Consider the following 27,974-nt stretch of genomic DNA (forward strand, 5'->3'; position numbering starts at 1 on the left):
CCAATATTTTGGAGCTTTCAATAAGCCATGACCCAACTTTATGGGTTAAATGAATAACTTAAAAAAAAAAAAAAAGTCAGACCCTTTTTGACCCATATTGGGTTATTTTTTAACCCAAATGTTCCTACATCCTTAAAATTGTTGGGTCAAAAATTGGACTGATCTAACTTTGGGTTGTTTTACACAAAGCACAGAAAGATGGGTCAAATTGACCCAAATTAGCGTGCCGGTCCAATTTTTGACCCAAATTGAGCTGTTTTTGACCCGGCAGTCTTAAGAGTGCACCCTTAAAACTGCTGTGTCAAAAACTGAACAGACCCACTAACTAATTAACCCAAGTTAGCCGGTCCGTCCAGTTGTGGACCCAAATTGGCTGTTTTTGATCCAGCAGTCAAGCGACTATCTAACTATTGCCTCATCATTTTTAAGTACACTGCATGCAACAACATAGTTAGCACAGAAGTCGGCTAAATCGACCACTTGGAAATGTTCAGCATGTGCCATTGAGGGACAATTATTTTGTGCTTTATGCTTTATAACGGCAAGCAGTATCGGAAAGTTACAAATGCAATACTGATGCAACACAAAAGAAGGTCCACTGTTCCTACGCTCTCCTCCGTGCAATCCATTCTCTGTCACCTATAGCAACAGTGAAGTGAATTTCTCACTTGACAAAATAATCAGGAGATCTTGCGCTTAACTGCCAGTGTTCCACTTTTTTTTAATACGATTTAGTTGCACAATTGTGTCAGTCGTCAAGGAAGCAGCACCGCCTTGCTTACATTTTGACGCCGATGCAAGATGATAGTTCAGTGTCACTGTATTTGCTCACAGTGGGCTACCTTGCATCTGCGCAAGTCGGATGATGTCTCACACCACTGCGTGTGGCTTTGTGATTTGCGCTTGAGGATTTGTGAAAGCTTTTTTTTTGCAGCTGTAGAAGTCACGTGGTCTCGTTAAGGGGGGGCGACCTGTGTTTTGGGCATCAGGAGTTTCGGCGTTTGTTCATCAGCTGCCATCAGCACCCTCGCATTATGTCTGACACTCGCGCACAGCCACGCGCACTTCTCTAAATCTAAAAGCCTCTTCTGACCTCTTCTGGCTTTCTTGTGAACTGCATCCTTTGTTCCTTAAAAGCATCTGTTTTACAGTCCAGCATCTGTCTAGAAAGGAGAAATTAGTAACTTACTTGACCATCAGCTATTGTGGAAGTTTATATTACAAATATTCTTTATAAAATTGTGTTAAGTAACCACCATGTGTCATCGCTCCTGCAGTGCCAACCAAAGTGCTGATTCACTCCTCCTCACAGGCTGCTGACTGGGAAACAACGCATGTGGTGGGTGGATGACTGAGTCTGTGTGGAGGAATTGCACTGAAAGCAGCACTCAGGGTTGAGAGGGAGACGGCTGCAGGCCCACCAGCTCTCACAGTCCTCGTAGCAGACAGCCGAGCACATGCTGCAGGCCCAATTTATCATCGGCTCGCAACTCTACCCGACAGTAGTAACCCGAGAGACTGCTGTGGTCCAGCAGGCCATGCTGGGAGGCATGAGGAAATCATTCATGCATGTATTCATTATTAACTCATTCACTGCCATTGACGGCTGTAGACGTCAAAAATTCATTTGAACTATTTCTATTAGTTTCACATGTTTTTCCACTTTTGTTAACGAGAGTATGAAAACCTAGATTTTTTTTTATTTTACATTTAGAACAGACATAAAATTTGTGATTAATCGTGAGTTAACTATTGAAGTCATGTGATTAATTACAATTTAAAAAAAATAATTGCCTGATCCCAATCATTTTTAATATTTTTTTATTTTCTTTTTTAATTTAATTTTTTTTAATTTAATTTTTTTTAAATTGTAATTATTCACATGACTTCACTAGTTAACCCACGATTAATCACACATTTTATATCTGTTCTAAATGTACAATACATTTTTTTCTAGTTTTTCATACTCTTGTTAACAAAAGTGGAAAAAATGTGAAACTTATAGAAATAGTACAAATTATTTTTTGACGTCTATAGCCGTCAATGGCAGTGAATAAGTTAAAGCTATCCATTGCATTGTATTGGTTAGTAGGAAACACCGTGATTCCAGTAAGGCGTTTTCTCCGTCAAGTGTGCTGCTGCTGAACCAAGGACACTGTCAGCCTTGCTCACCTATCATGCAGGTGAAGTAGATAACAAGCTATACAAGCCTCCCTGACACTTGTCCAGTCTCCCACTCTAGCCCCTCCACTCACCCCTGATCAACATTTTTCACACCATTAATCACCTTTGTTACCCTTCTGCTAACTATAGACGATTAATCTTGTGTGATCACCCCCCCCCCCCCCCCCCATCAGCAGGCTTCTATGTGTCGTGAGTGAAAATGACAAAGGTGAAACTTAATTTATAAAGTATGCATCAACGGGGAGTGATTCCCTCCCTCGGCAGTAAGCGGCACGATGCAGTGCTTTAACTTTCAGGAGCTTGAGGCAAACTAATAAAGGCCAGGTGGAGATTAAATGACATTAATTCCTTTACCACCGGCCATGACCCGGACTGACAAGCAAGGTAGATTGATGAGCTGTTACTAAACAAAAATAAATTACATCTACAGGTAATCAGTTTCAAAATGTTGTGGCCTTCACTTGCTGTGTTACATTTACATTTACGTAAAAAATAAAAAAATAAAATAAAATCATACCTTACTACTCACCATTGGTGGCTCTTGAACATGTTTCTTTTTTCATTTGTCAGTGGACAATCTGTTGTTTATTTAATGCAGGCTTTAATGTGTTTAAATTAAATGTACTTGCATAAAATAAAAACATTGGAATGGAATGGATCTTTAAGGGGTATATGCCACGGAGGAGGCGGGACTTCGGACTTCCTGGTTTTCCCACATTAGCTTTGTTTCCGTTTCCTGTTTGCGACGTGTGGGCCGCGTCTCAGTTCTTGCGCTTCCGCCTTTGTGCCCCTCAGTTGCGCGTTCCCGTCGACGGGTGCGAGTGTGTCTGTCTCAGTTGTCCGAAGCATTTCAGAGAGTTGAGACCAAAGGCGGGATCGCGTGGTTGGGGGGCGCGGGGGTGGGGATGCGAGTGTTGGAACGCTGAAACGACGCTAATGTGTGAAACCCGGAAGTCCGTGACATCATTGTCATTGCAGGTGAAAGAACCGGCTGAACGAGAAGGGTTGAACTGCAGACCATGGGCGAGTGGAGCTCTACCGGAAACACGTGAGCTCGATTTCTGTCTTTTATTTTATTTTATTAAGCCTAAACGTAACTATAACACTAAGCATAACCATAATAATTTTTTCGTCTGTACAGTAATAACGACATACATATTTAAAATGAATGTTGAAAGCTCATGTATATTATTTGACAAACGAAGGATATTTTCGCTGTAATTATAGTGAGTTTTAATTAGTTTTATAAACTTAAGTTTAGTTTGTTTTATTTTTTTCAATTTCATTAGTGAAACTTTTTTTTCAATTTCAGTTTTAGTTATTTGGCTAGTTTTACTATAAAAACATTGTTCTAGTGTTTGATTTGTTTTAGTAGTTTTAAAAATGTTATTGTTTTGTTTTTGTTGTTTAATGGATATGTTCAATTCATGTTTATATGCATCACTGTGTTTCAGCTGTGTTGTTTTTAGTGCTCTGTCAAGTTCAGTTACAATGCTGAAACTACTCGTAATTTCCACGATAAATGTTATTCTAGTATACTTTTGTATGAATGAACAAAACGATGCGACACCCATCATAATTGTGTTTTGGAGACCAAAAGTGAAGCTTCCTGAAAATAGTCATCTGAAGCAATAAGTAAATCATTGTTCAGTCTATTTGAAATCTGAGTTAAATATTTACATATCTTGTCACTGTCAGTATTGTATTGTGTTTCCTCATTTACCCTTTCCACCTGCACCCCCCCCCCCCCACACACACACACACACACAGTAGTCTCAGTCATTGCGTGTGAAGTCTTTTTGAATTCCTTTGAATACCTTCTCACCAAAAGGCAACGTCATCACATGCAATTCTTATTGATCAAAATGGTCACCTTGTATGGCCTGAATATAGAAGTACATCCAGTCTGAATGCTTTCATTCACCGAGTTACCAGGACAACAATGCGGGCCTCAGTAGGCTCGGCTGTTTCCATGGTTACTACAGCAGTCTCCTCATAGCCAATGATGGAAATAAGAGTTGGACTGTGACTGCATCTTTGTGCTCTCTTCTGCATGCAAATGTCTCATATGTCAATTGAAACGGTTTGTTAGTGTTGTTGTTTATATATATATGTATAAAACAGTATGTATATAAAAAATTTCATAAGTATCCAAAAGTCTGTTTTCACAATATATAAATTATTAACATATGAATGTCAGGAAGGATTGGCCCTCCTTAGACTTTGCAGATACAACAAAGGACACTTGTTACCAGCAGGGGGCATCATTCGCCCACTCCATTCCGCTACCAACACATTATCTTCTACCAAGGCATGCAAAGAAAACAATCATGTATTCAAAAAGGGAACAATCGATTCAACGTGTTTAAATCAAAATCTATTTTCGCATTCAAATCATTTTTTTGTTACAACCCCCTATACAGCATACAAACCTACTGTATATCCTATCCATGATATATTTGATCGCTAGTTATTTAGTGTTACATGTAACAAAACTATAAAATGTGTACAAATCAATCAATTAATTAATCAACATAAATTACTAAATCGAGTGGAATTGACTGATTTAATACAACATTTAACCCTAACCCAAGTTTTAAACCTAGTTTATGGGATGAAAAGTTCTTAAGTAAAAGGGCTCTCTCTTAGACAGGTTTACGCCTGAAGTCCAAAACCACGCGCATTGCTGAGAACATCATCTCTGCTCAGATAGCATCCACAGAGTTGCCTCACGCCAGTGAAAGCCTCCCTGCCATGCATGACCCGCCAGTTGTCAATAAAGATGACCTGAAGTGAAAGGGATGAAAAAGTGACGATTGCGTTGCATGAAACATTCTATACATTATGGAGAAAAAATGTGAAACTGATGTTACTGGACAAATGATTTACTTTTCCTGGCGTGAGTTTGACCCACAGCTCGTTCTCTGGTCGTCTCAGTTCTTTGGTCAACTCTCGATGAGCCACATACCAGCGGCGGACAACATCGTGAGGGATTGTGTTTATCACTGATCGGTCGTAGTTGTTGTACCTGTTGTGAGGGAAAGCAACTTTAGGCAAATACAATTACATTCGTCTGTAAAATAAGAGCATTCTGGCTACCTTCATCTGACGATAAATACATGGATCCATGATTAATTATACAACCAAAATGACATTGAAATTGAAAATATTGAAGTAGCATCAACATACCGGATCAAGTAAACTTCATTATTCCAAGGATAGATATTTAGAATAGGGCCAATTCCTATCATGTGGTTTTGGTGTGTTTCAGTACTTTCAACATATTCGTGCCTGAGTGCAACACGCGAAAGCAGTTCGAAATGTTCGGGTGACTGCAGACGAACAGTTTCAGCGGCATGGAAACCATCCACAAGCAGATTCCTTCCTCCAGTACCCTCATGCTTGAGACAGTGAAAAACCTGAATTCTGTTGAGGGAAAAAAAAAAAAGTGTGACAAGCAGCACATATTGACAATGTCACATAACTGCGCCTTTGGGAAGACATTTTCCCCTCCCACTTACCCACATGGTTCGTGAAAATAAGATGTGTCTGTGTGGCGGTCAAGAGCCAGTTGGCTGTAAGCAGTGTCTCCTCGGGAAAAATCTGAAGTGAAGCACCACATTCTTCCGTATGTCGTCTCCCTTTCGGATCAAGACAACAGATGCACCATATTAAGTGAAATTTCCGAAAGTTAAAAAAAAATACAAGTTATTATACCTGATAAGACTAACTCTCTTAGTCACGGCTTCTGTGGCTTCAACCGTAGCAGGGACATCGTCTACAAAAGCGATGCCGTAGAGAAGATAGTTCTGCAGAAACTTCTTGAGTTCCTCGTCGCTGCTCATGAACGTGTCCCATTTGGAGGAGGGAACATGCGAGTGATTGTAGGTATCTGCATTCCAAAGGATGCGTGGCTGTATGGTGCTCTGCTCCTTCCCCTCATAGCTGTTGTCAGCTAGCCAGCTAAGGCTGTATTTAGATGTGTGACCACCAGGCCCTATAGGATAAAAAAAAAAAAAAGCACAGGACATACCTGTTAATACTGTGTAAAACAGACAGTGGCTTTGGGACACTTCAAATTTTCACTTTCAAATTTTTCAGACTATTTTGAAGATGTAGCTCTGCTATAAGGTTTAAATGAATTTCTAAAATGTACTGTGTATGTGTTGAAATTGCCTGTGCTAAATTGGCCAAAATCAGCATTTTATTTAAACTATTTCTATTAATTTAACATTTTTCCCACTTTTGTTAACAAGAGTATGAAAACCTCAATTTTTTTATTGTACATTTACAACAGATATGAAATTTGTGAATAATTGCCAGTTAACTAGTGAAGTCATGCGATTAATTACGATTAAAAACTAATAGCCTGATGCCCTAATTTTTTATAATATATTTTTTTAATTCATTCACTGCCATTGACGGCTATAAACGTCAAAAATTCATTTTAACTATTTCTATTAGTTTAAAAAATGTTCCCACTTTTGTTAACAAAAATATAAAAACTGATTAATCATGAGCTAACTCGTGAAGTCATGTGATTAATTACAATAAAAAATTATATTCGCCTCTTGCCCCTAATTTTTAATAATCTTTTTTTTTTTAATGAATTTATGGCAGTGAATGAGTTCAAAACAAAAGTCAGAAAACTGATTGCCTCACCATTTTTAAGTCAAAGCACTAAACAACTTCAAGTTATACTAGATATAGCTACATTTACCGATCTCCACTTTTGAACTGTTACTTCTTGATACGTGTTTACTATAATAGTATCCAGTTTAAACAATAAAGGGCGATATACCATTATGTAACAAAGGAGAAAGTCCACCTCACCTCATGAATAGTTAGAGAACTTGTAACAATCCATAGTATGGCACCGCGCCACATTGAAAGGTGAAAATGCTAACTTAGATGTCATTCTGACCACACATAAAGGGGAAATAAATCCGGTTTGTACAAACTTGCCTTTGTATGATCACATTTGAAAGCACTCACCGGTGTAAGAGAGGGGGGTAATCAATATGTCCACCCCTCGCATGTATATCATGTCCTTTTCATCAAAGTGATTGTCAAAGCTCTTGGGCGGAAAGTTGACCAATAATGCTAGTTTTAGCCCCCCCTCATCATTCTAGTCCACTTTCCTGCCACGCGGGGGTGTTCAGAGAAATAGCCACGTGACGTCCAGATCTCTATTAGCCATGATGCGGTTACACGAAAGTGGAGGCACATCAATTACCATGGAGGTTTATTTTGTGCAGCTAGCCTGCTCCCGGCTAGGCTAACAGGCAGGTTTTAGTAATCCTGCTGTTTAGTCAACAGACACGTGCTACTGAAACCAGAGTGTTTCCTCGTGTTATAATACATTTCAATTAAAAAACAACAACACTTTTCTAAGAACTCAAAGACACTTAAAAATGAGAAAAATCTCATCAAAACCAAAAACCATAAAGTCTGTAAGGACTGGCTATACAGCTCAAGCCTCGCTTTTGCCGCTTATCCTGGATGTCTCATTTGCACTTTTGTGAAATGTTCTTCTATACATCTGTTGTGATTTGACACTATGTTCATAAAGTTTAATTTATTGAATTATATATTTTTTTTTAATGCAGTTTGAATGCACTTGTTGCATTGTGTTTTAAGTGACTTACAAGTGATGATGAGGTGCTCATCTTCCACTTGGATGTGATCAGGGCGAATGTTGAGGTCAATACTTCCGGTGTCCAAGTTCCTCTGGTTTGTTTTGAAGTTAAACGACGAGCCAGAGCGGCAGTGATCCCTCAGCCACACGTAGTCCAAATGCATCCGAGTCCCTCTATAATGGAGCCCTGGCAGACATGCATACGGAACAAGCGCATTAACAGCAGGTTTTAGTCTATTCAACGAGTGTTCCGATATCCCACAACTCACCCAGACAGTTTTCAAGTAAGTGCAGGGTTGCTGGTGGATGAGCGTACCCGCGGACTTGCTTCCTGTGTCTCCACGGAATCCCATTTATAGCGGAGAGGCGCTGTGTGTGCGTGGCAACAGCTCGCACGTATCTGCTAAGCGTCCCGATCATGTCCAATGATGTACCTCGCCAAAAAAAAAAAAAAAAAGGACCTCTCTAGCTTTAAAGACCGCTAACTTTCAGGATTTTAGATGCGAGCGAGGCACTGCGGACAGCGTGGAGTCACCAAATAAGGCTGGCCCACAAGTATTACGTAACAGCATGTCTCCTCTCTTTGCGCTTTGCTTTCACCAAAGCGCGTTTATTATTCACGAGTGGATCTGCGTGCGACAGTAAAGGATGAGCTAGTTTAATTATTAACCACTTTTCCTTTTTACCTGTGAAGCAATAACTAGCGTTTCTCGTCGTGAATAGTAGCAGCGCGCATAAACACTAAACGGGAGTAAGTTGCGTAAGGGCAAAATTTAAAGACACATATCTAATCTACTTTTTAAACGGTTTTTTTACGACATAAAACAGTAGACTTTATGTTTATTCATTTTGCAAAGTAAACAGAGGCATATTTAATTTGACAACGTTGCAGTAGTTGTAATAACAATACAGTAGTGCTAATGTTGACCACAAGATGTCACTGTTTTGTATCAGTACTCAGGCCATAGTTTTACTGTTTTTTTCCAATTACGTCCCCAATAGTGAAGTTTTTTTTCTTTTTTTCAATAAACAGTACCAAACGTCAAATTTCGTACGTTCTATCAAATCAGCCTTTACGGTTGTTAATCGAAATGAATAGCGCATTCAGGTCATTTTGAAATTTTTGAAGTCAAACCCCATCATTGTTTGTATACATTCTGCAATATTGTTTGTTGTCGTGCTGTATATCCTCGTCTTTGAATTAGCATCCAGACAACGTTGCAAAATGGCCTGTGCCTGCATGTGTTCCCTTCCTGAAAAGGACCGCAGCGGCGTGCTGCCTTCACGTTCTTTCGGATATTTGAGGTTTCTATGTCGTGAGCGAAGATGGTGATAGGATCCCCACTCATTGGCCATTTCACTATGGAGGCCTACCCCTTTCCAGTTTTAGGAAATCGAATGCAGATTTTGTTTGTTTATGGTGGTGTAGGCTTGCAGTGTATTGGGCTTATATAGAATGCTCTGTTATAATGAAAAAATAATAATAATGATGGAGACGCCACTCACTAGATTTTTTTAAATGGACTCTCACTATATAAAATTGATCACAGCAGCAAAATTCACACGTTTGGATTAGAAGTGTATATATATTTCATACGGTGTAGTTAAAGCGCTAAAGCAGTCCATTTACCATTCTTTATTTTATTTTTTTAATATGGAAAAGGTATATTTGATGTTCATTATTATTATTGGTATTATTAATAATAATATTTTTTGCGGATATGAAATTACATACGTCACATAGTACCTCAATAATATAAAAATGTAGAGTGTGTTGATTTTTGTGAAAAAACGCACAAAATTTGTTCTGCTGTTCATCAGCTTTGTCTTGTACCATTCTTTTATCATTTTTTTATGAAAGGGCCCTTTGCACCGGGTTATTTGGTTTAGTTTTTTCATATTTTATCTTTTATACATGCGTTGACAAATGTATGTTAAAATTTGAAATACATTAAGAGTATGTATATGAACGAATATTGTCGATATTTCAAGTGGCATGTTTGTTATACATCTATTTAAGACGTGTGTGGTGCTCTGTGGCCCCAATTGCACTGATGAAAAATTGTGCAATTATTCACGTTTCCGATTCCTGTTCTAGATAAGATAAGAACATGACTAATACAAGCATGTGTAGCTATATATGCAAACACAGAACAGCCTTAATAAAAAACATTAAAACACACTACCTACCACAGATAAACGACTGTATAAGGACCATTTAACTTCCATTTCTTGAAATAAACCATTTTACGAGCGGTTTGAGTGAACGCTCGTATTTTGGATCTTGTGGTGGGTACGTGAAGGCAGCATGAGCCTGCCCCTGTTTACTTGCTCAGTCAGCGGTGTCCCCGCAGTGGATCTCATTTAGATCACCTGCAGCTGACCAGAACCTTGGACTTTTATCTCAGTGTCATTTTATCATCAGCACTTGTTATCAACTGTTTCCTATCTTACAGCATTTTCTTTTTTTCGAGCCAGCCTCTCGCGGACCTTGCACAGGGGTGCAAATCGGGTTCACTGTTTTTTTTTTTCCACCGGAAAGATGACGCTAAAATCCAATAAAAACGAACCTGGTGTCATATTGGAGCCTGTGGACTCTGTCCGGACAGCCCTCTCCGATCTTTACCTAGAGCAGCTTCTCCAAAACAAACCAAAGCCTGACAAGGTAAGTTGTTGCTTTTATTCTTTACATACTCGGATTTTTCTGTTTGCTTCCGGGGACGCGAGGTAGCACATGACCGTTGTTTTGTCTTGGGGGGAAAGGAGAGGAAACGGTTTCGTTTTCATATATTTATTAGAAATGAAATAGTGTTATGTGCAGTAGAATTTAATCCTTAATGGCTCATTAAAGTCAAAGGGGACAATCCTGTTGTTGAAAGCTGAGTCACCTCATCGTGTTGCCCACTCAGCCTTGAATGGATCACATGGCTCAGGCTTTTCCGCTTCTGCATTCACGTCCCAAAAATATACATGGAAATCATGTGACAGCTGATGGGTAAACAAGATTCTTCCATGCGTAATTCGTTTTTATTTGTGTGATGCTTTTGTTGTTTGTTAATAATTGTCTGGGCGTTATTGTGACCATTTTTGGCTTTTTGTTGGTTCTGACCAAGCCATTTCAAAATAAAATACTGCCCACGGGTTACGAAGTTTAGAATGCAGGATTGCATTGTTTTTGCACAGGATTTCTTGAGACTATTCTGGTTGTCACTGCATCACATAGTAGCTTTCTGTCCCAAGACATGCACAACTTGATTTTAAAATAGATTATGTTGAAAAGTCTTGGAAGACTGGGAAATATTGTGATCAAATAGTTGAAAGATGTGCTAAAACTGATAGATTGAAACGGTCAACTCAGCAGCGAATGACGTGACAGAAACTGTCAACTCAGCAGCGAAGGACTTGACAAAGAAAGGAAACTTTTTTTTTTCCTGACCTCAGCACTTTGGTCTCCTGCTTATAATGCTGATTTAGTGAGTGAGGACTTCACAGTGGAGACTGCTGAGTTTAATGTTGATCAAGGGTCACATTGGGAAACAGCAAAAAGTCAACTAAGCAATATTCCAAGACTTTGGCAAGTACATCCGAATGTAGGTAGATTAGTTGGAACATTAGGACTACTGTTTTTCACTGGCACCACAAGTGCCCCCTTTAACGTGTAATTAAGGGGAAAGGTTACGTCATTTTAAATCTTAAAGGACCCAACCGCCCAAATATTGATTCCCAACTAGAAATCTGTTAAAAGACATGATTGAAAATGAGTTTGATCAATTTCAGAGATACCACAGCCTCCCTATTCAGACGGGTAGTTGTTTGTCCTAAAGCTTTTTGCCACGCCCAACACCAAGACCTCTCTCACCCCACTCATAGCGCATTATCACATAACTGTGGATTGTGAGGGGCAGTTTCAATTTTGCCCAATCATATGTGGAGGAAAGCATTCACGTTTTTGTGGCTTCCACGTGTTCTTGCGTATTCAAACACCACACAGTTGAGGACCAGTATCACGTTTGAGAACTCAACAGCGTGTCATTTAATCTCTTGGTGTGCTCAAATATTTTCCCTTGACGCCCTTCTGTTAAACCCAAATAGCACAAGGCTGGTAAATAAGTATCACGTTGCATGGAAGTACACTTCCACAACTCCCAACACTCAGTCAACTCTTGACTAGCGGATTTAAGACAAAATAAAAATGAGATCCCAGGTGTGGAGTTTGGCTGTATTTTTGTTTTGACCCAATAGCTCTTATGTCATCCCCTGTTCTGCTCAGAACCCCTCGGGGGCATACTTGCATGGCAGGAAAAAAATGCATTTCTGTTCTTAAATAATAGATGATGATCATCTCAGTTATCTATTAACTCATTCACTGCCATAAATTCATTGAAAAAAAAAAAGGTTATTTAAAATTAGGGGGGAGAGGCGATTAACATTTTTAATTGTAATCAATCGCATGACTTCACTAGTTAACTCACGATTAATCACAAATTTTATAGCAGTTCTAAATGTACAATTAAAAAAATTGTTAAACTAATAGAAATAGTTAAAAGGAATTTTTGACGTCTATAGCCGTCAATGGCAGTGAATGAGTTAACATGCACAACTAATCTAGTTAGTGGAGATGTTTTTGGCCTTCATGTTTATCCTTTAAAAAAAAAAAAGAGAGAGAGGAATTTCCTGTTTGTTGACCCCTTTATTTCGTTGTCAAGCGCAGGTCATGAATTCATGTCTGCCCTCACTTTTGTAACCCATAATGAAAAGATGACTTATTTGAAATCGTCATCCAAGACAGTTAATGTAATCTGGCTTTACTGCTGTTGTCTGACGGGATCCCTTGATCACATTGGTGGTATCCATGACCACACGAATCTGTTGGACCACATCGTCGGATGTGTTTAATGAGGTGTTATAATGCCGGGTTAATTTTTAACCGAGAACATGTGTTGAAACCGCAAATGCAATGCTAGCAATTAGCAAAAGGCCTTTCCTGGCTATGTATGTCACACAATGTCCTTAAATTGTGTGTTACAATCAATAATATATTTCTCTCTTATTTTTGTTTTAGCAGGTAGCTATGCAAACATTTGAGAATAAAGGTGCTGAGGTGTTTACCAATGGAAGTGGCAAATACTCGAATGGCACTGAGCTGACCAAAATGAAAGAAGTCGTGTTTGAAAAAAGTCCTTCAGAGCCGATGGTACATATGATATTTTCAACACATCTACTTTTTTTAATGTGCAAATTTCGTTTTTTCCCCTCATTCGTTTCTCAACATTATCTTTCGTCTGCAGGGTGTCACTCTGAAAATGAATGACAGGCAAAGGTGCACAGTGGCCAGAATATTGCACGGAGGATTTATACACAGACAAGGTAATAAATCAAACATTGACCTGCTAGTGGGGTGCGGTTAAAACAGTGCTGAGAGGAGTTACAATGACATTTTGATACATGGTTGTCTTTTCCTCAACCTCACTTCAGGATTCTGTACATTCGAATTACGATTGAAGAATATTTGATGCTATTATTACATTTACATTTCTTCCTTTTTTTCAGGATCCTTGTATGAAGGGGATGAGATAGCAGAAATCAACGGGAAAAGTGTGACTAACCAAACAGTCGATCAGCTACAAAAGATTTTGGTATGTTAACACCACACAAAAACTCCCCCCAACCCCCCCGCTTAAAATGCACCAAGGCAGTTCAACTGTGCCATCTTTTTTTATCCTACAGAAAGAAACCAATGGAATAATCACAATGAAGATTGTTTCTAACCAAAAGAGTCGCTCCAAAGCCTGTGAGGTACGAGCAAACATATAAAAGGCCTTCTCGGTGTGAAAAGTTGCTGAAAACAGTAGAGTGGGTAATATCCTAAAAGATTAATGCTTTGCTGTCTGTTAGACTATTATTTTTCTATACATTTTCCCTGCTAGGTGAATCTTCTCTTAATCGATGAAAATCCAAGGTGACTATAAAAGTAGTGGAGCCTACACTAGCTTTGTTAATTCTACTGTGGAACACAATAGTAGCCCTCTACGTGCTGTTAATAATCATATTTCATCCAGTGGACGCATTAATACACAATATTTCTGCAAATATGCTATTCATAGTAGTGCTTAAACAGGAGGTTTATTTCATGTCACTTTTTTTTTTTGCACACTCAATTGTTTTTCCTCCATAATGGCAACCCCCCTTAACTCATTTACTGCCATTGACGGCTATAAACGTCAAAAATTCATTTGAACTATTTCTATTAGTTTAACCCCCCCTCCCCACACTTTTGTTAACAAAAGTATGAAAACCCAGTTTTTTTTATTGTACATTTAGAACAGATATAACATTTGTGATTAATCGTAAGTTAGCTATTGAAGTCAAGCGATTAATTAATATTAAAAATTGTAATCGCCTGACGCGATTTAAAAAAGCAAAAGAAAAAATTATAAAAAATTAGGGGCATCAGGTGATTAAAATTTGTAATCGTAATTAATTGCATGACTTCAGTAGTTAATACACGATTAATCACAAATGTTATATCTCTTCTAAATGTACAATAAAAAATTATAGGTTTTCATACACAAGTTGACAAAAGTGTGGGGAAAAAATGTTAAACTAATAGAAATAGTTCAAATGAATTTTTGACGTCTATAGCCGTCATTGGCAGTGAATGAGTTAATTCGATTTGAACTTGTTGCACTTGTTAAACATTTGTTTATACCACACCGCTCTGCGTTCCCCTATCGGAGTAAGTTGGATAGATCAAACGTTTATTCATCAATGACTAACCATTATGACAAAGTAGCTTTCGTTAACATGACCTTTGACAGCCTGCAGATTGTAATAATACCTATGTTGTATCAATGCATCACATTATGAAACGTTCCTTATAAATAACCTCATGAGATGGACAAAATATTAGATGTTCCATTATATGTATTACATATTCGCAATAAAATGTATTCATCTAAACTTACAAACTCAAGGTTTTACCCTCTCCATTTTGCAGACGTACATGAGAGCCCAGTTTAACTACGACCCCTCCGCGGATGAGCTCATCCCGTGCAAAGAGGCCGGCCTGCGCTTTCAAACTGGCGACATCATTCAAATCATCAACAAGCAGGACCCCAACTGGTGGCAGGGTACAGTAGAGAGCAGTGCTGCAAACTTCGCTGGACTAATACCGTCGCCGGAGCTCCAAGAATGGTTGTGTGATGATATGTTGCAGTACACTATTGAGCATGACTTTGACAGGTTTTAGTGGCACGTCAGTGTTCAACATGAATGAGTACACCTCAGATTTTGCTGAAAAAAATCTTAGGAATTGGAAAATCTCAAATGTTTTGCGAAGCTTTTATGGGCGTGTACTCATTTTTGCATTAGTTATAACATTTTTGTGTGTGCGCATTGATAGTATTATATGCGGTTAACACATTTGGTTCAGTCTCAGCCTTAACATGGTTATGTGCCCAGCACACTAGAAAACTGAGCAAAAATGTTGCTCAAAACTGTTTTTTTCCCCTACAGGAGAGTGGCAAGTAAAAGTAAAGCCAAAGACAGTCAGTCCTGGAGCCCATTCGGAAAGAAAAAGAAGTGTAAAGACAAGTACCTGGCGAAGCACAGCTCCAGTGAGTTTATCACTGAAATCATGTTTTCTCCCTGACATTGTTTGGTTTTCATGCAGCCAAATGTCCTTTCAGTTTTTGACCAATTGGATGTGATTTCATACGAGGAGGTTGTCCGTCTTCCTGCCTTCAAACGGAAAACTTTGGTGCTAATTGGTAAGTTTCATTCTCCTGGTACGTTGTAATTGGCATTAGTTGGAACATTATAGTCCAGTGGTTCATAATCTGGGTTGGGGTCCGATGATTTGGTCTCAGGGGTTCGACTCATGACTGTTGTGATTTTTTTTTTTTATTGTAATCCTCTGTGCAATATGAACTCATTCACTGCCATTGACCTCTTTAGACGTCAAAAATTTAGTTAGTTTAACATTTTTTTCTACTTTTAACAAGAGTATGAAAACCTAGAAAAAAGTTTTTATTGTACATTTAGAACAGATATCAAATTTGTGATTAATCGTGAGTTAACTATTGAAGTCATGTGATTAATTAATAAAAAAATAATAATTGCCTGACGACCTAATTTATAATAATCTTTTTTTTTTAAATAATATATTTTTAAAAAACCTAATTTTTGATAATCTTTTCTTTTCTTTTTTAAAATAATATTTTTTTCAAAAAAGAAAAGATTATTAAAATTAGGGTGTCAGGCGATTCCATTTTTTATTTGTAATTAACTGCATGACTTCAATAGTTAACTCGTGATTAATCACAAATTTTATATCTGGTCTAAATGTACAATCATTTTTTTTCATACTCTTGTTAACAAAAGTGGGAAAAAATGTTAAACTAAGAGAAATAGTTGAATTTTAGCCGTCAATGGCAGTGAATAAGTTAATTTAGATGTAGAACGGAACGTATGGTGTTCCTCAGGGTTCAATTCTGGGACCTCTGCTGTTTTCACGGCAAAGAGCCATATATGAAAATACTACTCTCGCTGTTCATTTTGTTCACCAGTAAACCCCAAACCTCTACAGTATTTCATGAATTTTGGAGGAGGGGAAAAGTATTTTATTTTTCAATAAAGAAGGGTTCGGTGAATGTACATGGGGAAACTGGAGGGGTTCAACACTTACTTAACGAGATTAAGAACCACTGTCTCAGAATTAATACAATGAAACATTGTAGCACATGATTTAAACGTTGAACTGTATTTTGAATGTGATCTTTTAGGTGCACCTGGTGTAGGGAGGAGTCACATTAAAAATTCATTGCTGACCAAATATCCGGAGAAATTTTCTTATCCTGTATCACGTAAGTAGTATAGGAGATCAAATCGTTCTAAACTACTCTGAAACAACAAGGTTGATTTTGACCTTTCTGACTTGACTCGTCCAGACACCACCAGATCACAACGTAAGGATGAGGAGAACGGGCAGGAATATTATTTCATCTCCAACGACGCCATGACCAAGTGCATCTCAGAAAATGAGCTGCTTGAGTACGGCAGCTTCCAGGGAAGTATGTTTGGCACCAAAATTGAGACCATCAAGAAGATCCATGAGCAGGGAAAAATTGCACTGCTGGATGTAGAACCACAGGTTTGTATCGCGCACCTCAATTCCTCAGTTGTATGGGTCATCTTTTTTTTTTTTTAAACCACTTGCAATCCTTTTCTTCATTTCTTCGCAGACGCTGAAGGTTTTGCGGACTGCTGATTTCGCTCCTCTAATGGTGTTCATCGCACCCACCAACACAGCCCCTCAGGTGAGACACCTTTTTGTTTGAATAACCAACAAGGATATTTGACTCCAGTAAGCTAATCTTCTGCATGTTATCATCCCAGACGGAAAACCTGACAATGATCCAGAAGGAGTCGGACGCCATCCTGATGGCCTACGGACATTTCTTTGATTTGATCATAGTCAACAATGATGTCGATGAGAGTGTGAAAAGTGTGGAAGAAGCGTTGGAGCAGGTGACCTCCACTCCACAGTGGGTGCCCGTCTCGTGGGTTTACTGATAGATGTAAGACTCCAGTGTGATATCTTTTTTTTTTTTTTTTAAAGCAGTGCAATATCACTCCTTACACAAAATCTTTGAGTTAGTGATGTCCCGAGCCTGAATGTTTTTTTTTGTTTTGTTTTTGTTAATGGTAATTGTCAAACATTTTGCATGTGTGCATTTAAAAAAAGAAATATATAGAAAGATTTATATCATAAAGCTGAGAATGTTAAGTATTTTTGTTTGAGGCTTTTGGATAGTTTCAGTGCCATACAAATTTTGATTGTTGTATCGTGGGTAAATACAATATAGGACCGTAACTGTGAAAGAAATCCTCACTTCTTAGTCACTGGATTTTTAGTATTACATTATAATATCATCATTTCTTCCGTTATTAGAACAGGTCTTGAAAATGTTTGTCCACTCGCACATGTAACTTTCTACTCAAACGAGAACTTCACCTACCAAAACTGTCACATCAAAGTGTATACCTCGTAGGCAGTTAAGAGACACTTTTACAAATATTAAATTTCTCAGCTGTGTTGGAACTGCTTCTTCGATTGTCATTCATGTGAAATCACTGATCGGAATACCAGATGTTATACAGTTCATCCGTGATATGAGGCAACAAAAATCAATCGTTTTAAAAGCATTCAGTTTGCAGAAGTCAGCATTTTCATGTGATGTCAAAGTTGTGAAACACAAAATGAGGTTCAAGTACTAAGTTCTAGTCCTCATATTTTTTTTCTTTATCTGCTACACTTTCTGATAATAATTGCTATACCTCGTATTCAATGTCCAGTTTGTGTGATGTAGCTTGTTGTCCAATACTGTGCTAGAAATTTGGCATCTGGTGTAATGCATTTAACATTAATTTGCTAGATGATTATTCATGACAAGCTGGGGGTCAGTAATAAAACGAATCAAGAAAAAAAAAAAAGCAAACAACTTAATCAAGAATAAGACCAGCAACACTGTGACTGATTGCTTTTCACGTCCGCCTCACTGTTCTGTGATTCCGGGTTCAAATCCAGGCTGTGCCCTTATCGTGTGGCGTTTTAATTTTCTCCTTGTGGGTTTTTCCAGATATTTAGGCGTCCTCTCACATTCGCCAAAAATGCATGTCAAGTTCACTAAAAAATAAATAAAATAAATGCTGTCAATGTGAGCATGAATAATAGTTTTTCCGCCCTGCAATTGACTGACGACATTCTCGTCCAAAGTCATCTGGGATGGGCTCCAGCTCACCTGCGACTCAAATGAGAATAAATTGTGTCGGAAAACAGAAATATGTACCTGCCTTGTGTTTGACTGTTTATCGCTTCAATAATTAGCACCAAATTTTCCTCACTACAAATTAGAACTACAGTAGTTGTCATTAAAGGTTGTCTGACTGTGTGATTACAATGTGTACATTATTAACCCATCAATTTTCTATTCTACTGATCTTGTTCAGGGTGACAGCTGACTTTGGGCAAAAGGCAGACTGCACCCTGGACTGGTCACCAGTAAATCTCAGGGCACGTGAGAAAATTGCGAGAGAAAATCGTGTACTAATAGTACACTAGCTTTAAAATGGGTACTGAATAAATACTCGTATGGCTTTGTGGTTATAAGGCGTGAGACACAATATCTACTAGTTGGATCAAATAACGTTTAGAGCAACACTATAGTTTACTAGTAAAGACCAAAGAAGGCCAAAAGTGGCACTAGTTGGGGGAGCGATACTCGTTACAGTCATTCTACAAGTGCACCCTGGTGTGACATGGACCTTATGCTGGATATCAATAATACATAATGTACTTGCCTCCTAACCAAATTTATAAATAATAATAATGATGTTCCTAGTTAACTAGCTTTCAGGTGGGTTTCTTCTGGGTCCACTCCATGTTTGATCGAATCAACACTGAGCCATCATGGACACCCGCTGTGCTGCTGGCCACGCCTCCTCCTGAGGTACGCCATTTTGTTGACAAATCCTAAGACGATCAAAATAAGCTTTTTTATGTCAGCTTCCAACCCCGCTACAACTGTAACACTTACAACATCTAAGGGGGAAACTCCTTCTATGTTAATATGGACACATATAGGTTAAAACTGGCTTGTCGAGAGATAAAACAGCTCATTAAGAGGTCCCCGGCCACCCATTTTAACATGACACTCGCCTCGTTTGACGTCACCAAGCCATCTTTGTCCAGCTAATCCAAACTGGTTTGTTATACCTTCATTACGGCTCGGTCTCCTCACTTACAGTCACAGTCTTCTGGTACTGTCACATACGAAGAGGAAAAGGGGGTATTTTATTAGATAAGTGGACATATCTCGACGGTAGACCCGAACCAGTGCCCCTCCTCGGCTATATAGGCAGGGAAACGGCAGGCGAAGCATCCAAAGGGTGCCAGAGGCTAGAGAGGAGCGCAGAAGGCAACCCACATCCATCTGCCAGCCACTTAGCACACGCTAACATTTCCAGCCCGGATTTCAGCACAGCTGTCTAGCCAACACTACTACAAAAAAAATGTAAGTAAACGTCGTTTTAGCTTATTTCTTTGTGCATTTAGATACATGAATGGGGTTTCACGAAAAGATGCTGGCGAGCTCCTGGGTGGCTCATTTATCAGTCACTACTTCGTTTGTATTGTGCCTGCGTGTTTTATTTCACAGGTGTCCGATAATGTCATTCGAATGGTAAAATAATAATAATAATAATAATAATAATAACCAACAGAAGCTTCGTTTGTTTTTGTGATTTTTTAAGGTTTTAGAGGTGGAAAGACGAGCCATGTTTATCTCCAGCCTCTTTTCTGCCTCGTCTCGTGCCGCTAGCTGCAGCCAGCACGCACGCATTTTTTTTCCAGTTTGGACCGGTTCTGTTCGAAAGGACATCGTCTGTATCATTAGACACACGCTAATTAATCTATTCACTGATGCCACGTTTAATACAAAGATACATTTTCGCCCATGCCGAACATTTACCGCGGGGTAATTTTGCTCGTTGAGTCGCGGGTGACGATGGAGCTATTTGTAGAAAATCAAGGGCATATTGTGGAACTTGTCTTGTTTTTTACGGTTGAAAGCACAATTTCGCGTGTAAACCACGGAACGTTGTTTGACAAATATAAACCACTCGTCATATTTACTGTCTTTTTATTAGCTGTGAATTAGGCCTAGGCCTAGTTTACGTGATATTTGCAACCTCCTGCAGCGGGGGGGTGGGGATAGCCTTTGCCTTTCTGTCGTCGATGGTAACGACAGGGTTGACAGCTAACTATTATTATATATCACCATATTCCCCTTTAACCATTACAACGTCTCTCCTTTGGTGTTTTTAAAGTAGCAAGTGTTTGTTTTTTTTGTTATTGTTGAGGCGACTGACTGAATGAATGGAGGATGAAGAACAAGATGGCTAAATCAACCTTGGACGTTTTTACAAAGAGCAAGAAACCCCCCCAATCCGAGAATTCATCGTGTCCTAACATAATTATATGTCCGTATGTGTTACTACATCCCGTTTATTGCCTTAAATCTCGATTTATAATCAAATCGCCATGTTTGCCTTGAATCAATTCTCCTGTTAAGGCACCTCCCCACTGCTGCTGTCTGTAGCCACATTATTTATAGGCCGTGAAACGTGATGTTTTACTGGCTGTCATGTGACCACGGTTCTGGTTGTATAGAATTTAAAGGAACGTAAAGGTTTGAGGTCCTAGAGGTCACAATCGACTGGGGGGGGGGGGGGGGGGGAAGTCGACTGATACTGGTCCGGACTGGAGTGGTGCTGTTCAGTGCTGAAATGTCTCTCTCCAGTGCTGAAAGTCACGCATCGTGCTAATGAGAGCGAGGATACAGAAATCCAGTTGGTTGTATACACTGCATTGCAAAATCATATCTAGCTATAGTGTGTGTTTTCCAGCCCCATGAACTCAATAATACAAGATTATTTTTTAAAGCCCTAAAGAGGGCTGAATATGAATAACGGACTGTACAATAAGAATGTGGCCAGCTGTCCTTATTAAATCTGATCTTGCTGTTCATCAGCATCTGAACTATTGACAATTTGGGGAGATTTTGTGATTGGTAAATTTACCAGATAGCGCCGATTGTCGCTGAAAATGTAACTAAACTGGTGAAATGTGTGGTAAAAATACAAAACAACTAATAATGAATGAAAAAATACTTTGGAAAGGCTATCCATGTGGCATGATTATTTCACCTCTGTCGGGTACTTTTGATTAATAAACCCATCATCTGTTTTTATATCACTCCAAAGCATTGTCAATACCATGCAAGGAATCACCAGACTTTTTGTCCAACTATCCAGTAGGATTTTATGTTGTCGAAGGATTAGTAATGTGTGTTGGTGTTAAGATGACCTTTATACACAGTTTTGTCTCACAGTAGTAGAGTAGCTTTGTCACAACTCATATTTGTGATGAGGCATCACTTTCTATTGCCTAGCATGCTAGATTTAGTGTGGTGAGTACATTCGGTTAAAATAAAGGATTTTTACATGCTGTTCTTTTTTCTTTCTTTTTTTTACATGCGAGAGTTAAAAGCTTGTCTGACTTTGCATTAGGTTAGGATTTGTATTTACCTATTGATGCCCCAAGATGGCAGCAAATCACTTTTTTGTTTTATTAGACATTGCTATGGCCTGACTGAAGGAATCTCTTTCGCTCAGTTCAACAAAGTTGCTTGGCACCAAAATGCCACCAAATCGTGCCAAAGCAATGTTTTTTTTTTTTTTATGGCTTTGGCCTCAGCATAAAAACAGCAAATACCAAATTCTTTATTTCTTCTTCTTATTATTATTATTATTATTATTAATCATGATGGCAATATTGACTAATTTAACACATCACCAAACACCTTGCCTTTTGCAATGTGGTTAATTTGTAGTGTAGAAGGTCAAAAAAGTTTTTTTTTAATTGTTTTGACCCGAGCACAAAAACAGCAGACAAAACAAGCAACAAACAGAGGTTAGGTTACTCTTAAAAATCCACAAATAAATGAATTTGCAAATGCCGACCTGCAAATATGTGGGTGTTTCACCATACAATTCCTTTTTTTTTTCCACAACCAGGTCTGCCCCAGCTGGAGCCCCCGCACCAGAGGGAGGGAGTCAGGGTCCTCCTAACCTCACCAGCAACCGCCGTCTGCAGCAGACACAGGCACAGGTGGACGAGGTGAGAACAAGTCAAGTTTTTGCCTCATTTTTTTTGTATACTGCTACTACCTGCTGATCCAAACGGGAAAATAACGTCAACTTTCAATTATGATGTTTGTGTCTCTTTCCAGGTGGTGGATATTATGCGCGTAAATGTGGACAAGGTTCTGGAGCGTGATCAGAAGCTGTCCGAACTGGACGACAGGGCTGATGCTCTGCAGGCTGGAGCCTCTCAGTTTGAGACCAGCGCTGCAAAACTGAAGAACAAGTACTGGTGGAAGAATGCTAAGGTTTGAGCGCAAAATTCTCCTGATAGCATGACATGTGATCATGTGACCATATGACAACTTTGTATTTTTTTTATCTTCTGACCACAGATGATGATTATCCTGGGTGTGATATGCGTGATTGTGCTCATTGTCATTATTGGTAAGATGTTTTTTTTCTAATCTTTATTATTAGTAGTAGGGCTGTCAAAATGAGTGCATTCATTTTGAATTGATTTAAAGTTTCTTTAACACCACTAATTTTTTTAAACGCGCGATTAATGACCGCCCCTTACTTGGAAAGCCTTTACTGGGGGAATTCCAGTCGCAACGCAGCAGACACGCCCACGTCAAAATTTAGCAGTAATAAATATTTGTGGAGACTGGGGTCAAGTTGTATTTTACAATTTAAAAAAAAAAAATGGGCAGAATTTCACAAGTTACTTAATGTTAACTCATTCACTGCCATCATTGATGGTTATAGACGTCAAATATTCATTTTAACAATTTCTATTAGTTAAACATTTTTTTCACTTTTGGTAACAAGAGTATGGAAAACTAGATTTTTTTTATTGTACATTTAAAACAGATATAAAATTTGTGATTAATCATGAGTTAACTCGTGAAGTCATGCAATTAATTACGGTAAAAAATTTAATCCCCTGACGCTCCTAATTTTTAATAATCTTTTCTTTTTTTTTTAATCACGTCAGGCGATTACATTTTTTTATTGTAATTAATCGCCAGACTTCAATTGTTAACTTACGATTATTCATAATTTTTTTTATCTGTTCTAAATGTACAATAAAAAAAATTCTAGGTTTTCATACTCTTGTTAACAAAAGTGGTAAAAATGTTAAACTAATAGAAATAGTTCAAATGAATTTTTGACGTCAATAGCCGTCAATGGCAGTGAATAAGTTAAAGATTAGCTAGCTCTTAATAGGAAAAGAAAAATACACTGAGCTGTCACCGTCTTACAAATGCAATTATGCCATCTAGTGGCAGAAAAATGACCTCAACACAAATCAATATCACACTCGTTTTTTATTTCAATGTTATGAATTATTATGAAATTACTGTATCAATGATTAAAAATATTTCTAGTAGTTTAACATTTGTTTCCACTTTTATGTGAACAAAAGTATGAAAATATTTTATTGCACATTGCATCGTGAATTAACTATTGAAGTCATGCGATTAATTACGATTACAAATTTTCATCACCTCACACCCCTAAATTAGTATTTGCTCACATTAGAGTAAATGACCACCATTCATCACTTTTTTTTTTGCTTTCTGCAGTGTACTTCAGCACCTAAGAAGAGTCACTTCCTACCCCAGTCTAATCCCAACGTCCTTGCTTCAGAAGGAACCCTGAAATTCATGACAAAAAGGAATCCGAGCTAATGAGTTAATGTATCTCCCCCGATTGGCTTCAATAGAACACCCCTCAACCCTTCAGGGCCGTGTGGCTCAATCATTTCCACCACCTCGCCTCTGGACCCCTGTCAAATATTTGTCCCGTGAGTGTGCGGCCCTGCGTCCGTTCTGGGTCCTCTCGGCTTCTCTAACCTGCCATAATGAGAGCCAAACACTTGTGATGATGCAAAAACAGAAAAGGAAACAATGATTGGCAATGATAATTGTTACATGACTGATCTATATCTAGTCATTTGTAGAGTTTTATTCTGATATATACTGTTTTGTAGGTGTGCGTGCGAGTGTGTGCATTTTGTATTTTTTAATTTTTTGTATTAATTTTTCTGTATGCTTCAGCGTCGACTACTGCCTAATAATCGAAGTATGTATCTTGCATGTTCTAATCATCCGTCCGTCCCCCCCGCTTGCTCGAGTGGCAACAATCGGAGTCGGCCACACAAGTGAATTTTCGGTTGAATTTTTGCAGTCACAATCTCCAGGTTGAAATTATGTCCGATTTCATTCAGGTCAAAGTTATAGCTCACGGGTATTGATCAAGTAATGCATGAATTGTTCAGCTATCCCTTTGTAACGGTTCCCAGTCGCGTCTCCCTTCCCACGTTTCTCTTGAATATCCGTTGTGTCCTCAAGCTCTCCGGCCGTCTCCCTCGTGTCTTGCAGCATGCTTTAATTGAATTCACAATCGTTTTAAAACTGCCATAGTACCGTTGGACCAATATGTCTGTAGATGTTTTTTCTTCTTTTCATTTTTTTATGACGTAGTGTCTTATTTCGAAAACATTCCTTCATTGCAGTCTAGTGCAAATGCTCTTGCTGTAGCACATGTAATTGTTAGCATACTTCGGTGCGCAACGAAATTAAAAAAACTGGAGTCAGTCATACAAACAACAGGAAAAAAATGAGGTCTAAGGATAAATTTTGTGAGAGGCAGGAATAGGATGCCTTGTCGTGGTATCAATCGTTAATGTTAGCTACTACTATTGTTCAGGTTGTAATTGGAGTTTATGTGACGCAATCACAGATATGAATTCATATCTTAATTTCAAAAGTCAAACCTGCCTGTTAATAAAACATAAAAAGCCTTACTAGGAGTATCTACAAAATGCACTAAACAAACTTGTTTTTGATGGCGCTGTCACGCTGGGCGATAAACCAGGCCTGAAGTGTGCTGCCGAACCTCACCATACGAAGAGCACACCAAACAGTTCAGCCTTATTTGCATTTTTTTTAAAAAGGCCCAGCAATTCACAGTCAAAAGATTTGTTGAAACAAAAGGAGAAAAAAAAAATCAAAGCATTCCTTGGCAGTGTTTAAATGGTTCTCCCTATAGGTATGCATCATTTAATGTAATAGATTCTATTTTTATTATAGTGTATTTTTGTGTGAAACAGACAGGTGAAGAGGAAGTTCCTCTACTTCTGTCTGGTGTGTGTGTTTCCGTTTTTATAATTCAGCTGTGTGTATTATACACTGCCAAGCAACAAGCGGAGGGGGGGGGGGTATGGGGGGGTTAAGCTTCTCTTGTTCATTGCAGTCGTCTGCCATGGCACAGTTGTAAATTTTTGGGGTTTGGGACGGTGCATAAGGCCCCTTTGGCTACTTGATAAGTAACAGAGCAATAGGTGCACTTGCTGTATTTAGCCTACTAGCTCCAGATTCATAGGAAACAAGCTTTAGCGTTAGCATTCATAACCCGCAATCGTTCATTTTAAGTGTATTAAGTGTACTTAGTAGCCTCGGGGTTTTTATGTTAGCAAGCAAGCTAGGTAGATCAACCACCCCGTACCCGTGACCGATTCCGAATCGTACCGTGTGTGAGCGTGTGCGCAGGTGCATCAATGTGGTGTGTGTTAGAATAGCTCTACCCCAGGAATATCCCCAGTTTATCCCGACAGATTAGGCCGCTTAAATAATCTCTTGAGCGAAGGCACGTTTGTTTGCTTGGCCGCAAGGAGAGAGGTGACAGATCTGAAGACCACTGAGCCCCCACCTCCAAAAAAAAAAAGATTACCAAAGACCTCATGTGTGGGCTTGTGCTGACGATTGCCATCAAAAACAAGTGGAGAGGAGCAGGTTTAATCCTATTACGTTGAAATATCGGAAATTATCGGACCTTTTACCGCAGCACCGCAGAGTGTTAGTTAGGCTCGTAGTGTGCCGTGTACTTTATGCAAGTTGAACCAAAACTGAAGGACCGCATGCATCAATTGTCCCACACCTTGTGTCTTCAAGTCAAATTTAATCTGTCATCAGTTTTAGATACAGGATCCTTTAACTAATAATATAGCACAACCTCGTTTTCTTACCCGTTTCTGCCAATTTTCATAGTACAAAACATTTAACTAGCTATCAAAAACTAGCATTAAGTGTTGTAATAGGAACATCATTTGAGGGCTGGGGGACCTATATTTTGTTTTCAACGTACCAATATTTACAGTCATAGGGAATAAAAAAAAAAAAAGACGTTTGGAATAATGTGGCTCTTTTAGCCGTCCTGCTGAGTGAGGTGACCTGGCACGACTGATTGGGGTAGGACACGTGTTATTCCATCAATCCAGCTGTCGTCCTGTGATTTCGCAACCAATTTGATCACAAAAAGGAGAAGATGAAGCGAGTGCTGTCTCTTCGCGTCGCTTTTACTGTATTGTGTGAAAAGGCGTGCATCTTTATTTTAACAGCTTGGCACTTTCTGTTTCTTGTCGTCGTCATTCTTTCGGGGGAGCACATCCGTCCGGTGTGAGAATGTCACCCGATGCCGTCCTGGTGAAAAGTTCAGTTATCTCAAATTGACGCTGCGCTCGGCCCATTTGTGGGGCGATGTGAAAGTTTGCAGCAGTGGAGTGGGTTTTTTTTTCTGCTTTAAATCATTTGTGATCTTGTGATTCAAGTTTCAAATATGAGTATATGTGCTCTATTGTTAAGCAAACCTCAACATCTTAACATGAAGGGAATGTCGCCCCAAATGGGTTGAGCGCAGTATTAGGAGGGAACCTATTGAGTTTCTGCACGGTCACTGGGATGGCTTACGATATTCCACACAAAAAAATATATATATGGAAAGATGTTTTGTTTTGTATGCCCACCTTTTTTTTATTATTTTGCATTAATTTAAAAAAAAAAAACTCCCAATGTATCTGAATTTTGTGTAAGCACTGATTGGTCGAGGTAAAGATCGCTGAAGTCAACAGCGTGGGAACATATTTTTCATTTGTCCAGAAAATTTAAGACAAATTCTGCTGTTTACATCAGATTGCTGTTTGTATCCACACAATGCTGTATATTTGTTTTGTTTAAATATATTTATTTATGAGGAAAGATTTTAATTTCTCGATGGGACTGAGGCTTCTGGCGAGAACGGCGTGTCTGTATATTGCCCCTGTTTGTCTGGTTTTATTGGAGGGACCTGACTGGAGGATCACGGGCAATGTGCTCAGTTCTTATTTTATTCTTACTTTTTCTTTTATTTATTGATAGATTTGTTGTGCTGTCGTTCAATATGGGATTAGACACTAAACATTGTTGGCTCGATGTAAAGGAGAGGAAACTGAATGGAAAACTAAATTGTATAATATAATTGTAGTGTAAATCTATCAATGTCTTATTATATTGATGAACATCATAAAATATATGTATATTGGAAAAGAGTGCCTTGTGGACAATGGTGCTTTCGTTGTGTGTGTATGCAATATACAGTCATAAACATACATGTCATATTGTGCAAA

General features: G+C 38.7%; 3 protein-coding genes across 6 annotated transcripts; 2 read left to right on the plus strand and 1 right to left on the minus strand.

The window, feature by feature from the left end:
* The first annotated feature begins 3,106 nt into the window (after nt 1-3,106).
* mpp1 (MAGUK p55 scaffold protein 1) lies at nt 3,107-17,924 on the plus strand. 3 transcript variants are annotated; one of them, XM_077546567.1, is made up of 13 exons: nt 3,107-3,232; nt 10,279-10,487; nt 12,885-13,016; nt 13,111-13,189; nt 13,373-13,458; nt 13,550-13,618; nt 14,820-15,016; nt 15,338-15,438; nt 15,511-15,591; nt 16,606-16,686; nt 16,771-16,973; nt 17,065-17,139; nt 17,219-17,924. In XM_077546567.1, the coding sequence occupies exons 1-13, from the start codon at nt 3,121-3,123 to the stop codon at nt 17,393-17,395; spliced, it is 1,602 nt and encodes a 533-aa protein (XP_077402693.1). In that variant the 5' UTR covers nt 3,107-3,120; the 3' UTR covers nt 17,396-17,924. The 3 variants fall into 3 exon arrangements, with proteins under 3 accessions (XP_077402693.1, XP_077402694.1, XP_077402695.1); XM_077546568.1 differs by having other exon boundaries at nt 12,888-13,016; XM_077546569.1 differs by lacking the exon at nt 3,107-3,232 and adding an exon at nt 7,959-8,106.
* On the minus strand, nt 4,087-9,409 carry tmlhe (trimethyllysine hydroxylase, epsilon). Its single transcript, XM_077546571.1, has 7 exons — nt 8,092-9,409; nt 7,833-8,009; nt 5,902-6,181; nt 5,706-5,825; nt 5,374-5,610; nt 5,074-5,212; nt 4,087-4,971 (listed from the first exon to the last, which is right to left on the minus strand). The coding sequence occupies exons 1-7, from the start codon at nt 8,240-8,242 to the stop codon at nt 4,840-4,842; spliced, it is 1,236 nt and encodes a 411-aa protein (XP_077402697.1). The 5' UTR covers nt 8,243-9,409; the 3' UTR covers nt 4,087-4,839.
* A 1,528-nt stretch (nt 17,925-19,452) lies between the features above and the next one.
* vamp2 (vesicle-associated membrane protein 2) lies at nt 19,453-27,896 on the plus strand. 2 transcript variants are annotated; one of them, XM_077546642.1, is made up of 5 exons: nt 19,512-19,896; nt 22,460-22,562; nt 22,675-22,833; nt 22,921-22,972; nt 24,115-27,896. In XM_077546642.1, coding segments are annotated over exons 1-5 (333 nt in total). In that variant the 5' UTR covers nt 19,512-19,894; the 3' UTR covers nt 24,132-27,896. The 2 variants fall into 2 exon arrangements, with proteins under 2 accessions (XP_077402767.1, XP_077402768.1); XM_077546641.1 differs by lacking the exon at nt 24,115-27,896 and having other exon boundaries at nt 19,453-19,896; nt 22,921-22,992.
* Nucleotides 27,897-27,974: the final 78 nt, after the last annotated feature.

This window comes from Vanacampus margaritifer, chromosome 16, assembly GCF_051991255.1.
Source record: "Vanacampus margaritifer isolate UIUO_Vmar chromosome 16, RoL_Vmar_1.0, whole genome shotgun sequence".
Taxonomy (NCBI): Eukaryota; Metazoa; Chordata; class Actinopteri; order Syngnathiformes; family Syngnathidae; genus Vanacampus; species Vanacampus margaritifer.